At 57.8% G+C, this 14,471-nt stretch overlaps 1 protein-coding gene across 2 annotated transcripts in view; it reads left to right on the forward strand.

The window, feature by feature from the left end:
• The window catches only part of LOC142819582 (guanylate-binding protein 1-like), a 99,284-nt gene extending 85,284 nt beyond the window's left edge, over positions 1 to 14,000 (forward strand). For both annotated transcript variants that reach the window (XM_089772584.1, XM_089772585.1), the window contains 4 exons: positions 2,871 to 2,973; positions 5,409 to 5,719; positions 10,410 to 10,502; positions 13,368 to 14,000. In XM_089772584.1, the coding sequence (XP_089628710.1) occupies positions 2,871 to 2,973; positions 5,409 to 5,719; positions 10,410 to 10,502; positions 13,368 to 13,397 (537 nt within the window). In that variant the 3' untranslated portion in view covers positions 13,398 to 14,000. The remainder of the gene's footprint in view (positions 1 to 2,870; positions 2,974 to 5,408; positions 5,720 to 10,409; positions 10,503 to 13,367) is intronic.
• The last annotated feature ends 471 nt before the right edge of the window (positions 14,001 to 14,471 follow it).

The following is a 14,471-nucleotide window of genomic DNA, read 5'->3' on the forward strand; positions in this document are numbered from 1 at the left end:
AATGTGGATGCATTGCAAAGGGTCCAGTGGAGGGCGACCAAAATGATGAGGGGGCTGGAGCACATGACCTATGAGGAGGGGCTGAGGGATTTGGGCTTGTTTAGTCTATAGAAGAGAAGAGTGAGGGGGGATTTGAGAGCAGCCTGCAACTCCCTGCAGGGCAGGTTCCAAAGAGGCTGGAGAGAGGCCATTCTCAGTAGTGACAGATAACAGAACAAGAAGCAATGGGCTCAAGTTATAGTGGGGGAGGTCTAGGTTGGATATAAGAAAAAACTATTTCCCTAGGCATGTGAGGGAGCACTGCGATGGGTTCCCTAGGGAGGGGGTGGAATCTCCATCCCTAGAGGTTTTTAGGTCTCGAATTGACCAAGCAATGATGGGGATGATTGAGTTGGGGTTGATCCTGCTTTGGGCAGGGGGTTGGTCTCGATGTCTCCTGAGGGGTCTTCCAGCCCTGGGATTCTATTATTCTAAATTTGGGGCATCGCTGTGTCTTACTGTCCACCCACTGGCCTCTTCCCATCCCAGTTCTGTGACTCTGCTTCCTCCGGAGAGCATCTAGTTAACGTACCAGTTAGCAGCTCCTGTGAAAGAGCCATTCCTGGGATACGGGGCCATTCAAGAGGCGTCTGCCAGTCCCTGTCACTTTCTGGATTTGCTGTGTCAGTCGACAGGACTGAAGTTTACATTTCTTTTAAAAACTATTTCATTGGTGTGATGCTGCAGGTTATAAAATCCCATCTCGCCAGCTGCCAATGGGCACAGGCACCAGCTCAGTAGTGCTGTGTAGGGCCCCAGAGAGCCTCAGGCCAGCCCTGTACACAGTGTCCCCTTTGAACCACTTTTACTGGTCGGCGTGATACATGCAGTAGCCCTGCAAGCCAGCCTGGGAGCGCTGAGTCACATTCTGCCTAGGTCGCGAATATTCACACTGGGGGACTGTGACCCAGGCCCCACACTGGACTGGAAGGGGTTAACACCACACTGTGAGTGAAGGAAGTCCCGGCCTGTACTGAGCATGCTCAAAGGCTGGCTCCCTATAAAAGGAAGCATCTCAGCTCAGTGGGGGTGGATGATGCTGTAGAGCAAGGACATGTGCGAAGAACCAGCCACAGACCCTCCCATTGTTCACAGGAGGGGAGGGCAGGGGAGGGGGAGCAGGGAGCCCAGACTGACCCATTGCTCACAGGAGGGGAGGGGGAGCAGGGAGCACAGACTGACCCATCGCTCACAGGAGAGGAGGGGAGGGGGAGCAGGGAGCCCAGACTGACCCATTGCTCACAGGAGGGGAGGGGGAGCAGGGAGCCCAGACTGACCCATTGCTCACAGGAGGGGAGGGGGAGCAGGGAGCCCAGACTGACCCATTGCTCACAGGAGGAGAGGGGGAGCAGGGAGCCCAGACTGACCCATTGCTCACAGGAGGGGAGGGGGAGCAGGGAGCCCAGACTGACCCATTACTCACAGGAGGGGAGGGGGAGCAGGGAGCCCATAGTGACCCATTGCTCACAGGAGGGGAAGGCAGGATGTGGGGGAATTTGCAGAACTATCTAATGACACAGAAGCTTACAGATTGGCTGAAGTCCCTCTGGCGCTGGAAGCCGGCCAACAGTCAGGGGTGCCCCTGGACGACTGGTCTGCTAAAGGGGCACTCAAGGAAGACAAGGCCAGTGCAGAGGAATGACATAAATGTTTTGCATCGCTCTTCACTGCAAAGAACGCGAGGGATTTCCCACACCCCAGCCCTTCTTTGGGAGTGAGAGACCTGAGAGGAGTCCCAGGCTGAGGGGTCAGCAGAGGAGGTGTGGGAACAAGGTGGTGAATTAAATAGTAGTAAGCAGGTCCGTCCCGACCAACATCCCAAATACAGTCACATGGGGCACCAAATTGCCCCAAATTCTTTAGTGTCTGAGGTAGCTTTGTGCTGCATGTGGGATGGCACCGGCTCTGCTCCCCCAGCTCCCAGCTGCCTCGCTCCATTTCCCACCAGCACTGAAACTTCTTCCCTCAGCTCCCTCCCCCTGAGCAATGCAGCTGTGAGCTGGGGGAACAGAGCAGCTTGGATCCAGGTCAGTCTGCTTCCTGCCACCACTGGGGAGTGAGGAGGTTGGTCCTGACCCATGAGCTCCTCTCCCCATGGCCCTAAGCACAGCCCCCTCTGCAGCAGGTCCACTGCCCATGTGGAGGGGTTGCCCCTTCCCATAGAGGGCCTCCGTGGGGACTGCACAGGGCACCAAACTTCTCGGGATGGTCCTAGTAATAACAGCTAGAGCTACCAGGTGCTCAGACTCACCCATTACTCACAGGATGGAAGGGGGAGCAAGGAGCCCAGACTGACCCACCGGTCATAGGAATGAGGGGGAGCAGAGTTCTCAAGGGACCAGCTACCGCTACTGATGGGGGAAGGTCCCTTAGCCCAGGCTCTGTCCCAGCTCACAGCGGGGAGCATGTGGGGAGCAGGTGATGCCGTCTGGAGAAAAGGCCCCTGGGGGATCCTGGCAATTACAGGCCAGTTAGCCCAGCTCAGCACCAGACAAACGTCTTGAAGCCAGCAGTGAGGGTGAGGGGCTGCACCCTGGTGCACCGCTCAGGTAGGAAGGAGCTGTCCGGTGCTGGGGCGCTGAGCTGCAGGAGGCAGGGCTGGCTCCCAGCTGGGCTCCTGGGGCTCCCCTGCAGACTGCCAGGCTAAGCAGGAGGCAGCCAGGCAGGTGTAAGTGACTGGCTGGAGGGGATGATTTGCTCTGCCGAGTGGCTGAGTTCTTGTCAGGCAATTCTTCCCCTGCTGGTGCCCCCCGCCCAGAGATCAGCACCTTGTGCCCCTTGCGCCCAGCGCAGCCTTGAGTGCAGGGACTGACCTGCCCCCTCATCCCCAGGCGGAGCAGGTGCTGCAGCAGTTCATGGACAGCAAGAAGACAGAAGCAGCCTCCATTCTCCGGTCCAACAAAAAGCTGTCAGAGGCGGAAAAGAACCAGGCAGGTAAGTCCCTGGGGAAGAGTTTTAATTAGGTTTCTTTGTGTTTTTCAAACATTTCTATAACAACAACAAAAACAACCCCTTCCCACCCCGAAGCCCTCAGTAGAACAGAGCTATGGCTGGGAATCCATGGTCACCCTGGGCTCAGAGGTGTCCCTACAGTGAACACCGTGGCCATTGAAAGTCTCCCATTTCCGGGTTGTGCTTTGGGAGCTACAGGGGCTGCTCGGTTGCATTTGCATATTGCCGGGTGCCGCCATTTTTAAATGTCCGCTAGTGCAGACTCCGTGCCCGCGGCTACACACGGCATGAACTAGATAGTGCAGACTAAGTTTCCTTTTCCGAACTATTGTTACACCTCGTCCTAGTCCGCACTATCTAGTTCGTGCCGCTTGTAGCCGTGTAGACATATCCTCAAAGGCCTGATGGGCAGAATCCCTTGGGATGGTAACATGAAGGGGAAAGGAGTCCAGGACAGCTGGCAGTATTTTAAAGAAACCTTATTGAAGGCACAGAAAGAAACCATCCCGATGCACAGCGAGAGAAGCAAACATGGTAGGAGACCAGATTGGTTTACCGAGAAAATCCTTGGTGAACTTAACCACAAAAAGGGAGCTGACAAAATGTGGAAACTTGGACAGATGACTAAGGAGGGGTATAAATGTATAACTCGAGAATGCAGGGGAATTATCCGGAAGGCGAAAGCGCAATTGGAATTGCGACTGGCAAAGGATGTAAAGGATAACAAGAAAGGTTTCTACAGGCATGTTAGCAAGAAGAAGGTGATCAGAGAGGGTGTGGGGCGCCTATTGGATGAGGGAGGTAACCTAGTGAGAGATGATGTGGGGAAGGCTGAAGTACTCAATGCTTCTTTTGCCTCTGTCTTCTCAGATAAGGTCAGCTCCCAGACAAATGCACTAGACATCGCAGTAGGGGAAGGAGGTGGACAGCCCGTGGTGGGTAAAGAACAGGTTAGGAACTATTTAGAAAAGCTAAACGTACACAAATCTATGGGTCCGGACTTAATGCATCCGAGGGTACTGAGGGAGTTGGCAAATGTCATGGAGGAGCCTTTGGCCATTATCTTTGAAAAGTCGTGGAGATCGGGAGAGATCCCGGATGACTGGAAAAAGGCAAATGTAGTGCCCATCTTTAAAAAAGGCAAGAAGGACAATCCAGGGAACTATAGGCTGGTCAGTCTTATCTCGGTCCCTGGAACAATCATGGAGGAGATCCTCAAGGAATCCATTTTGAGACACTTGGAAGAGAGGAAAGTGATTAGGAACAGTCAGCATGGATTCACAAAGGGCAAGTCATCCCTGACCAATCTGATTAGCTTCTGTGAGGAGGTAACTGACTCTGTGGACGTGGGAAAGTCAGTGGATGTGATATACCTTGACTTCAGCAAAGCTTTTGATACGGTCTCCCACAATATTCTTGCCAGCAGGTTAAGGGAATGTGGGTTGGATAAATGGATAGTAAGATGGGCTTCCTAAACAGCACGTTTGTACTTCTACAAAGAAAAGTGGAAGAGCAAACCCGTTCTTTGGACACGGTGGAATTTTTCGGAGATTCCGCCGGTACCACAGAGACAGTATAGACATAGCCTGAGATCTTGGCAGACACTTTAGATGCAGGGAGAACCGTGTAACCAAACTCTCCTGGCCAGAGAGACATGAGCACGTCCGATTGGTGCTGCCCCAGGTCTCTCAGGCTGCAGGTCACTGTCAGAGCTCTCGTCCACTGGCCAGGCCTGTGTTGGCTGTTTGTAGGGAAGGGCCCTAACTCCCATTCACACACGGCTCTCCTTTGCCTTTACAGGCTGGATTGGGGCAATGAAGCTGCCAGGTGCTTAACCCTTTCCAGCCCGTGTCACCCTCTTTGGGCTCTGCCCGTCTGTCCAGCGGGGGTGGGGTCTGGGTAGGGCTGCCCCAGTCAGTGTGGAAGGTGGGTTTGGTTTGCCCCCCGGCCCCAGCAGGGAGCTCCATGACCCTCCCCCAGTGACCCGCTGCTGCAGGTGGGAGACAGACGGGAACTTCCCGCCCATCTCTCTCCCTGCGGGGACACGCGGGGTGTCTGGGCTGGGGGCGTGACTGGCAGGAAGGTCCCAGCTCTCCTGCTCTGGCCGGGTCACTTCCCGCTTGCAGGACAAGTCGGTGCTTGGCCAAGTGTAACCTGACCCCTCAGCCTGACCCGGCGTTCTCTGGGGCCCAAAGTGGGGCCCAGTCCGGTCTGTGGGAACCCACCTGCAGCCCGACCTGTGGAGCAGGGGTGGCCATTGTATCGCCATGGAAACTGACCGGCGCCTCCTGTGGAGAGGGAGCTGCCAGGTTAGAATCAGCCCCAGCCCCTGTCTGCCGGGCTGGGCGCTCTCTGCCCCATGCAGACTGCACAGCAGGGGGCTGATGCCGGGTTCTTTGCATTTCCCATTTCCACAGCTGACCAGGCGAGGTTGGAGCAGCTGGAGCAGAAGCGCAAGGCAGAGGAGGAGAGGAGGCAGCAGCTGGAGCAGCAGAGGAGGGACCTAAAACGCAGCCACCAGGAGAACATTAACCAGGTGGAAGCCAAGATGAAGGAGGATGCTGAAAAGCTGAAGCAGGAGATGGAGGCAGCTCTGCAGAGCAAACTGAGGGAGCAGGAGAAGCTGTTGGAACAGGGATTCAAAGAGAAAGCCAAGCTGCTGAAAGAGGAGATGGAGCAGCTGAGGAAGGAGGCAAAGGAGCGGAAGGAGAAGCAGCAGCAGGAATTGGTGAGTCCCAAAAGGGCTGGAGGGGCGATGCACAGAGCATTTCCCCCAGGGCCAGTGTGGGGAAAGCAGGGAGTCGACACGCTGCATTAACCCCCCGGCCAGGGGAGATCTGCCTTCAAATGCTGCAGCTGCTCTGTTGCTTTCTCCTTTATTTAATTCCCCCCTCAGCTCAGTGCTGCCTGCGCCAGGGCTGGGTCTCTCAGGGGTGGGGCTGGGCCTCGGTTTCCCATTCTGCTGGCCGATTGGAGACGGGCAGGTCGGATGAGGGCCTGTCCCACATGCACTGGGAGGCGGGTTGGGGGCGGGGGAATTGTGTGTTTATCCAGCCCCTGCCCGTGTTGGCTCCTGAGGGCTGTGGAGAGCAGCCTTTAGGAGGTGAGCAGGGAGGAGGAATCCTCCTTCCTTCCCATCTGTCTAATCAGTGTCACCCGGCGCCCCTCACTGCCGCGTCTGGGCCCCTCCACGCAGAATCAGCAGAGCGGGGCCGGTTGCTCGGGCCTTGTTGGGACCAGTCACGGGCTGGTCACTGAGCCCCCAGCCGGGCAGAGACAGGATCTAACTTCCTGCCAGGCTGTGCTGCCATGGCAGCCGGGCTGCTCATGCTGGGCCAGTATTAGGGTTGCCAGATGATTTAAGGAAAAATACCAAACACCTTCCCCATCCTCCAAAAAAAAATCACCGTGGAAAAAAAGTCTGTTTAGGGAAAAAGAAGGGGGGAGACCAGGGCATGAACAAGGGAGAGGGGGAGGCAGGGGAAGGTAGAATGGGGTCATGGCGACAGTCCCCCAGGCCTTGGCCACTGGGCTGTGGCACCTCCCGAAGGGGGTTGGGGTAATGGAGGTGGGGAGGGGCCCGTGCTGACCCCGGGCTCAGATGGCTGGGTAGAGTGTCTGTCTGAAGCCACATTGTCGGTTAGAGTGATGGTGATAACTCAGCCCCCAACAGGGAGAGAAGGTGACTGCTCTGCCTCAAAGGTGGAGGAAGGGGAGCCCACAAGCCCAGGACCCTGAGGCTGGGCAGCTTCAGACACGGAGCCTGAGCTGGCCAGGTTGACGGGCAGCACTAGGGGTGCCCCGAGGGTGAGGACAGAGGCAGCCGCCTGGGACATGGGGGAGGGAGGAGGAGGGGGCGGCACAACTGAGTCACTGCCCAGACCGAGGCCCGTTGGCAGAGGGTCGTCCTCCCCCTGAGCAAGCGGGGTCAGACCCAAGGCCTCCATCTCCTCAAAGATGGAGCAGAAATCCATCCCCACGGCCCCAGAGTCCGCCCCGCTGGTCGCCGAGGCAACAATTGTCTCGGTGGTGACAGCGGGGGGCACGGATGGTACAGGGGCAAGGGGCCTCCTCAGGGATGGGCTTCACGGGGGGGGGGATGGTGCCGTCCCCCCATGCTGCTTGTCAGGGGGTTGTTGGCGGCAGTGGCCTCCCTCGGTATTTTGCGGAGGGGGGCCTTCCCACCCACCTCATTGGAGGGGGGAGATTGAGCCCACAGGCCGTGGGCTCTGTGTTTCTCCCCGTCGAGCATCCAGACGTCCGAGGTGGAGGTGGTGGTGGAGGTGGAGGTGGAGAGCTGGTTGTCAGGGGCAGGGCTAGGAGGGGCAGATGTTTTCGGGGAGGGGGGGTCGGGGAGGCAAGGGAGGAACAGCGGGGAGCAGTCCCTCTGGACATGCCCCATTGCCCGGCAGAGGAAGCACCGGGTCTCCCCCGATGAGTAGTGGACCCCATAAAGGGCCCCCTGGTAGGGCACCAGGAAGGACCCTTCAAGCGCTACCCCCATCACGTGCCACCAGCAGCATCTGCAGCTGGACAGCATGTGACGGAGGGTGGGGTCCTTACAGCCCAACGGGAGAGGGCTGATGGTTGAGATTGGTCTCCCCAGGGTGGAGAGGGGAGGCAGCAGGGCGGCATTGGGGTGGAAGGGTGGGACAAAAGTGAGGACCACCCATACGCCCAGGTCTTCCAGTGGTTTGAGGGGCACATGTACCACCCTCGCCAACATTTCGGAGGCTGCCACCATGGCCAAGGACCCCCCAGCCCTCACCAGCAGCCGCATGTATGTTTCAATGTGGGGTGAGGCAGGGACCAGCAGGCAGCAGAGGCCGTACTTCCTGGTCAGGGTAGGAAAGGGGCCCCAGCCCCCCCGGATGGAGCTGGAGGTGGCAGTCGGGGCTGAAGATGTGGAGGGATGCGGGAGGGTGGCAGGTGGATCGCTCCCAGAGCTATTGGGAGGAATGGCAGGGGAAGGAGGGGCTGCGACAGGTGTTGGGGCCACAGTGGGCAGGGCAGCCTCGGCCGTGTGAGCTTTGGCCTTTCAGGCCAGGCCTTTGCCCGTTTTTTCCCCCAAACTCGGGGGAAGGGGAGCGACAGAGGGAAAGAAGCGGCAGCCAGTCCTTCTGAAGGTGGAGGAGGAGGGTGCAAGAGAAAGGGGCAGGGGTGCAAGGGGAGAGGGTGGGTGGGAGTGAGAGGGGTTGTGATGGGGGGAAGGGAAGCAAGCACTCCCTCCCACTAAGTTGTTTGTAAGGAGGGAGGGCGCTAGTGGAGGAAGGGCACGGCTGGGAAACTGAGGAAGGGGAAGCTAGCGACTGTTCCTCCCTGCAAGGCTGGAGCAGAAAAGGAGGGTGCCAGAGGGAGGAGCAGGGATGTGAGGGGAGGGAGTTGCGACTGGGGGGAAGGGGATGCAGAGGAGGGGGTGGGCCTGCGTCCCCCCTTCCACCCCACTCTTGGTGGCAGTCTCCCCCCTTGGCTGTTGCAGACTCACAGCCTGCACCTACTGGACCCCGCCTGAGCAAGGGGATCCGGCTGGGTTCACCTCTCTAGGGGTATGTCTACACTACCCCGCTAGTTCAAACTAGCGGGGTAATGTAGGTATACCGCACTTGCAAATGAAGCCCGGGATTTGAATTTCCCGGGCTTCATTTGCATAAGCCGGGCGCCGCCATTTTTAAATGCCGGCTAGTTCGAACCCCATGCCGCGCGGCTACACGCGGCACGGAGTAGCTAGTTCGGATTAGGCTTCCTAATCCAAACTAGCTGTACTCCTCATTCCACGAGGAGTACAGCTAGTTCGGATTAGAAGCCTAATCCGAACTAGCTACTCCGTGCCGCGTGTAGCCGCGCGGCATGGGGTTCGAACGAGCCGGGATTTAAAAATGGCGGCGCCCGGTTTATGCAAATGAAGCCCGGGAAATTCAAATCCCGGGCTTCATTTGCAAGTGCGGTATGCCTACATTACCCTCCTAGTTCGAATTAGGAGGGTAGTGTAGACATACCCTAGACTCCTTGCTCGCCGCTCCGCCCGGAACCATGGCCGGGCCTTGATTGTTCACGTCACCGCTCCACCCGGAACCAAGGGCCTGGGCATCCAAACTGTTTATTTTGCTGCCTTGCCCTGAGCAAGGGTCTGGGGGCTTTAGACAGCGTGTTTGGCCGCCCCACAGGCGTGGGGCTCTGAGCTATCGGCTGCCGCCTGCCCCGAGCAAGGGCCTGGGCTCAGACCAAACCTGCTTCTGACTCCCCAAAGCGAGTAAACAGGGTAGCGGGTCGGAGCGGCTGCCCACTGACCCCGAGGAGGGTGCCCCTCCCAGAGCCCACCCGCTCACAGAGCCCCTCCCCACTGCGCCCACAACCTGCCCCGCCCAGGCTGCAGGGCTCCTCACACAGCACCTGGCCACCCCTGCCAGCCCTGCCCTGGCCCTGCTCATCTCACTGTTTGGCTTGTGGCTGGAACTGGCAGGGAGGCTGGGCTGCCTGCACCTCTGTGTGACGCATCCTTACCCCACGCAGGGAGCCTGCCCCAGGGAGAAATGGAAACACTTCCCCTCCCGGCTCACTGAGCCGATGCGCCCCCTCCCTGCAGGGCCCCTCCCTGCCGCCCGCACCCCCTGTTTGATATCGAGGCTCTGGGCTCAGCTCTTAGCGCCGTTTGGGTTCAACTTTCAGCGCCTGCCCCAGTGGATGGCGCCTCCATGTTCACACCCCCCCCCCTCCACGCCTCCTCGCAGGCTCCCTCCTCCACTCGCACCCCCCCCCCCCTCGCCTGGGGTCTCCAGCTTGTTCTCTGATCTCACCCAGCACCCTCAGAGCCCAGGCAACGTCTTCTGACCCCTCCCTCAGGAAAGTGACCCTGTGAGTAGCCAGCACCTGGGCTAGACGGGTCTGTCAGCTGGTGGCCGTGATGGCTGCTCCCCCTCCTCACAGAGAAAACGTTTCCCCGTGTCTCCACACGCCATTCCGGCCTGCGGTGCTGGTGGAGGGCTTTGTTCAGCCCAGAAAGAGCTCAGGCCTGCGAGAGGTTCATGCTCTTCTCTGAGGCCTGGATGCTACAAGTTCTTATAGTCCCCTCACGGCCGTGGAGAAACAGGTGGGTGCAAGACGGCCTAGCCCAGGCCACGAGTGCTCCTCTGGCATCATGTAGCCATGGCAACGTTCCCTCAAAGGCCTTTCTCCTCCCAGGAGCGAGAGTTCCCTTAGACCAATGCAAGTGCTCAACCAGGAAGGACATTTCCCTCCAGATTCCCCACCTGGACATCCAGGGCAAGACACTTTTCTCTTGAGCAGCCCCCCTCCCGAGTGCACTGCAGGGGCCTTTCTTCTGCCACGGCCCAGTCACCTGCTGTGCGCATTCCCGCCAGCGCCTCTCATCCCCAGGGCACTCAGGAGGCGCCTCGTTAACTCTCATTGCATTATTCCAGAACCAAAAGAGAGCGGAAGAGCAGTTGAAGTGGGAGAAAGAAGAAAATGTTCTTCGGCACCAGTGGGAGAGAGAAGAAAACAAGAGGGATAAGGTAAGGAAACATCATGATCAGCTCAAGATGCAGAGGCTGAAGGTAGGAGAAGCTGCCCCAAGTGCCTGTCCCAGTGGTAACATCACCTGCAGCCCAGCCCCCAGCGTTACCATGTGACCGAATCTCTGGGGGAGAGTCCCACGGCCAGTCCCACGAGAGCATCTAATGTTCATGCCGAGTCGTCCCCTGCTCCGACCAACACACACGGAGCCGCCCAGAGCACAGGCACCGGGAGAGCCACCGTCCTCAGCAGGCGGCGGGAGGGGCGATACGGGAGAAAGTCGCTGCAGGGAGGGATTCTGGGATGGCTGAGCTGACATTTAAGGCCCACTGTGTGAAATCCCGTCATGAAAAAGTGGGTTAATGGTCCCGGGGCAAAAGCCTTCACACAACCTACAGCTAAATTTCTAAACACCCCATGAAACCTGCCTCCCCAGTCTCCTAGAGTTCTCTCAGGGGTCAGGGTGCACGTGGCAAAGCGCGTTCAAGTGCATGGCGTGTACTCAGATTTATGGAAAATCATCGCCAAGGTCCCTCCCTGAAGGCACTTCAGCAAAGAAACCAGCTGTGGGATAAGAGGGAAGCTCCGCACATGGATGGTAACCGGTTAAAAGACCAGAAACAAAGGGAAGGAGTAGATGGTCAGTTCTCAGAATGGAAACAGGCAACCAGAGACAACTGCACTGGGACTGGTCCTCTTCAACACAGTCATAAATGCCTGGGAGAAAGGGGGAAATAAGGAGGTGGTAACATTTGCAGATGATTCAAAGCTACTTGAAATAATTACATCTAAAGAGGGATGCAGATCAGGCACGTCGAAATTTCTAATGAAGCGGGGATTTAAATATCACATGCCTCATTAGCATAAACATGGCTGCCAATTTTTTTTTGATGCGGAGCTTTGCCAAAAAAAGCGGCAGTCTAGCGGCTGATCTTTTGAAAAAGAAAACCTTTTTCGAAAGATCCTGTATACCTCATTTCACGAGGCAGTCTAGACACAGCCTTTAGCATGTTGCTAAGAGCTACAAAGTGATATCAAACGGCAGCTGAAATCCCTCTGAGCAGTGCAGAGCAATGCCGGCTGGAGCACAGAACAGCGTCTGCACACACAGACTGGGGAGGTCCCGTGTGGCTGTCACTGCTCAAGAGAGGGACCGGGGGGTCCCTGTGGAGAGTTCTCTGCAAACATCCACTCGACGGGCAGCGGCAGCCGAACAGCGACCAGGCTGCTGGAATCCTCCAGAGCTGGCGAGATAAAGCACAGGGAGGTTCTTACTGCCTCTGTATAAATCCGTGGCAGGCCCACAGTTGGGGAACCCAATCTGCAGGAAGGATCCCATCTCCAGAGAAGGGCACCGGTTGGACCTCCTTGAACCTGGGGTCTCTGGTCCAGCAACATCCATGCTCCAGCAGGACCACAGAGCCCAGCACAGGGAGGTCTGGCCACAGGGTAGGAGTGCAGAGGGGGGCTGGCAACTCCACCAGCAGTCGGTGGGGGAGTGGGTAGGCGGTGCAGCAGGGGGATCTGGCCCAAGAAGCTGGGTAGTAGCAGGGAGTCAGCAGCAGCAGTGCAGCTCCGGCCTGGCAGCAGCAGGGTGGGCTGAAGCCCTAGCGAGGGGCGGTGGGGAGGGGCAGAGACTACCCTGGTCCGGAAAATCCCCTTGTTTGGGACTAGTCAGGCCCTGAGGCTGCCGGAGCAGAGGGGTCTAACAGAGCAGAGGGGTCCTGGGCTTGGGAACGTCTCAGAAAAGGACCCAAATGATTGGGGGAGGGATCGGGTTCTGCGGGAGGAGGGATGAATCTGACTGGGATGTTTGGACTTGCTAACGAGATGCCGAAGGGGGGTGTGAGCAGGGGCTGTAAAACCCTGGCGGGGGAGGGGAAAGTGACTGAGGACGAGTCGTTTGCTCCTCCCCACGCACACAAGAACTAGGAGCCCCCACACGGAACGGACGGGCCGAGGGTTTAGAACAACCCAGAGGGACCCGCAGTCACTCTGGGATCCCGCGCCAGGGGATGGTGTGAGGCCAAATTGATACGGGGATCGGAAAAAAGAATTCGCTGAGTTCCCAGAGACCGGCCCCTGGATGGCGACTGGCCAGGGTGGGCAGGATGGTGCCCATATCTACTGTCCCTATCATCAATCACACGATGGTTGCCTGTTCTGCTCCCTCCCTCTGGGGCACCTGGCATTGGCCACTGTGGGCAGACAGGACACGGGACTGTTCCTATGATCTAGCAAGCGCAGGAATCGTGGGTGCTCCGAGCCCCGCTCAGCGCAAGGGGCAGGCCGGTGGCTTTCCTGTGACCAGTGGCCACATGGGGCAACATGGCCTCTGGGCCACGTCCAACCCTTGGCTGTGCAGCGCAGCCTGGGTCTGACGTGCCGAGCGTCCCTCCCCCCTTCGCCGCCGGGGGACTTGTGGCTGCTGGGAGACAGGACACGAGGCTTCTCCTGGCCCAGACGGGCTGAGACGTCCCACTAGGGCAGCTTGTGTGACGAGGTCGGCGTTTCTCTGGGGGAGGCCGGGGGAGGGGTCCATGGGTGTCTGAGCTGAGCCCACCCTGTGACGCAGCCTTCGCGCTGGGCTCCTGCCACTCCAGGTATCCTCACAGAGTCGCCCCCTCACCAGAGAGATGCAGCGGGCGGGTCTGAGTGGAGCCTCCACGGGGCCTTGCCAGGGGCGCCCACGGAAAGATCTGTCAGCACCACAGGCCCCACAGCACCCTCTGGGAGACTAAACCCTCCTCCTGAGCTGTGCCTGGCTGGCCTCTCGCTGCCCCCCCACCCTCCGAGTCAGGTCTGGCCACGCCTGCCATGTCGGGGGAGCCGAGGGGACTGACAGCATCTGCTTTCTTCTCCAGTATGCGAAGCAAGAATGCATCTTGTCCTGAGCCGGGCCGGACCCGCGCTGAGGTGCCTGAGGAAACGTTCCGACCAATCCTGGGAATGACGCTCACCCAAGCGCCACAACCCGCTGTTGGGCTCTGGGTGTTCATTCTGCATGCTGATCGCCCGGGTGCTTCTGTCATAACCCAGAGAACTAACTAGCACCTGGGGACTAAGGAGTTAACTATGCCTCCTCTCCCTAGCCAGATATCTGGTCAGCCAATAGAAATCCCTACCTGCATTGCTAACTGGGACAAAGGAATTTTTAACTTTTCCCTCCTTTGTCTGAGTCAGAGCAGTTTTCTTCCAAGTAACAGGGAGATGGGAGGCCCCTCTCTCTCCAAGAAAAGTCTTCTCGCAATGTGGAAGTACGGCAAAGTTTAGTTAGCTCGTCAGTTTTATTGTGTTCTGGTTTGGAGATTTGGAACTGAGGTCTGTGCTGTTAGAAATGTTTTTGTCTTTCTTAAAAGTGTTTATCTCTCTCTTGTCATGAAGCTTTCTAACCCAGGGAATTTTCTCTGAGTATATAAATTGGTGGCTCTTTTCCATCTAGCCACCTCCTCTATGCTTGCAACTGTAGTTTTGTTTTGACAATAAAAGTTTGTTTCCTTTTTCTAATTAACCTGGCATTGGTTGATTTTGGTGTCCTAGTTTTACCTTAGGGATAAGATACCCCAAGTGATCTCTTCCCTGATTTTTTTGTGGAAATACTAATACCTGGGTGGTGGCAGAGGATATTCCCCAAAGTCCGGGTATTAGGATTTTGGGGAGAAGTTTTGTACCAAAGCCTGTAGAGATCAGGCCTTGTGGTGCTTTCATGGGCCTCCACTCCTGAATTTGTCATGCCAGAGTGGAGAAAAGCCTTGACAGCTGCGCCGCCCACCCTGCCCCACACAGAGCCCTGGGGTGGGGCTTTCCCTGCTGAGTGGGGGTTTGCCGGGGAGATTAAAGCTTCCTCTGCACTTTGTTCCCGGCTGTCCCTCGCGCCGACCCCGCCTGCGGCTCTGAGTGGGTGGAGGGGGGGAGGCATGCAGGGCCTCATGAGAGCTGGTATCCAGGAGGTTTCTGGGGGGTGCCCT

The sequence above is a fragment of the Pelodiscus sinensis genome, chromosome 22 (assembly GCF_052426305.1).
Source record: "Pelodiscus sinensis isolate ZL-2025 chromosome 22, ASM5242630v1, whole genome shotgun sequence".
Classification (NCBI taxonomy): domain Eukaryota; kingdom Metazoa; phylum Chordata; order Testudines; family Trionychidae; genus Pelodiscus; species Pelodiscus sinensis.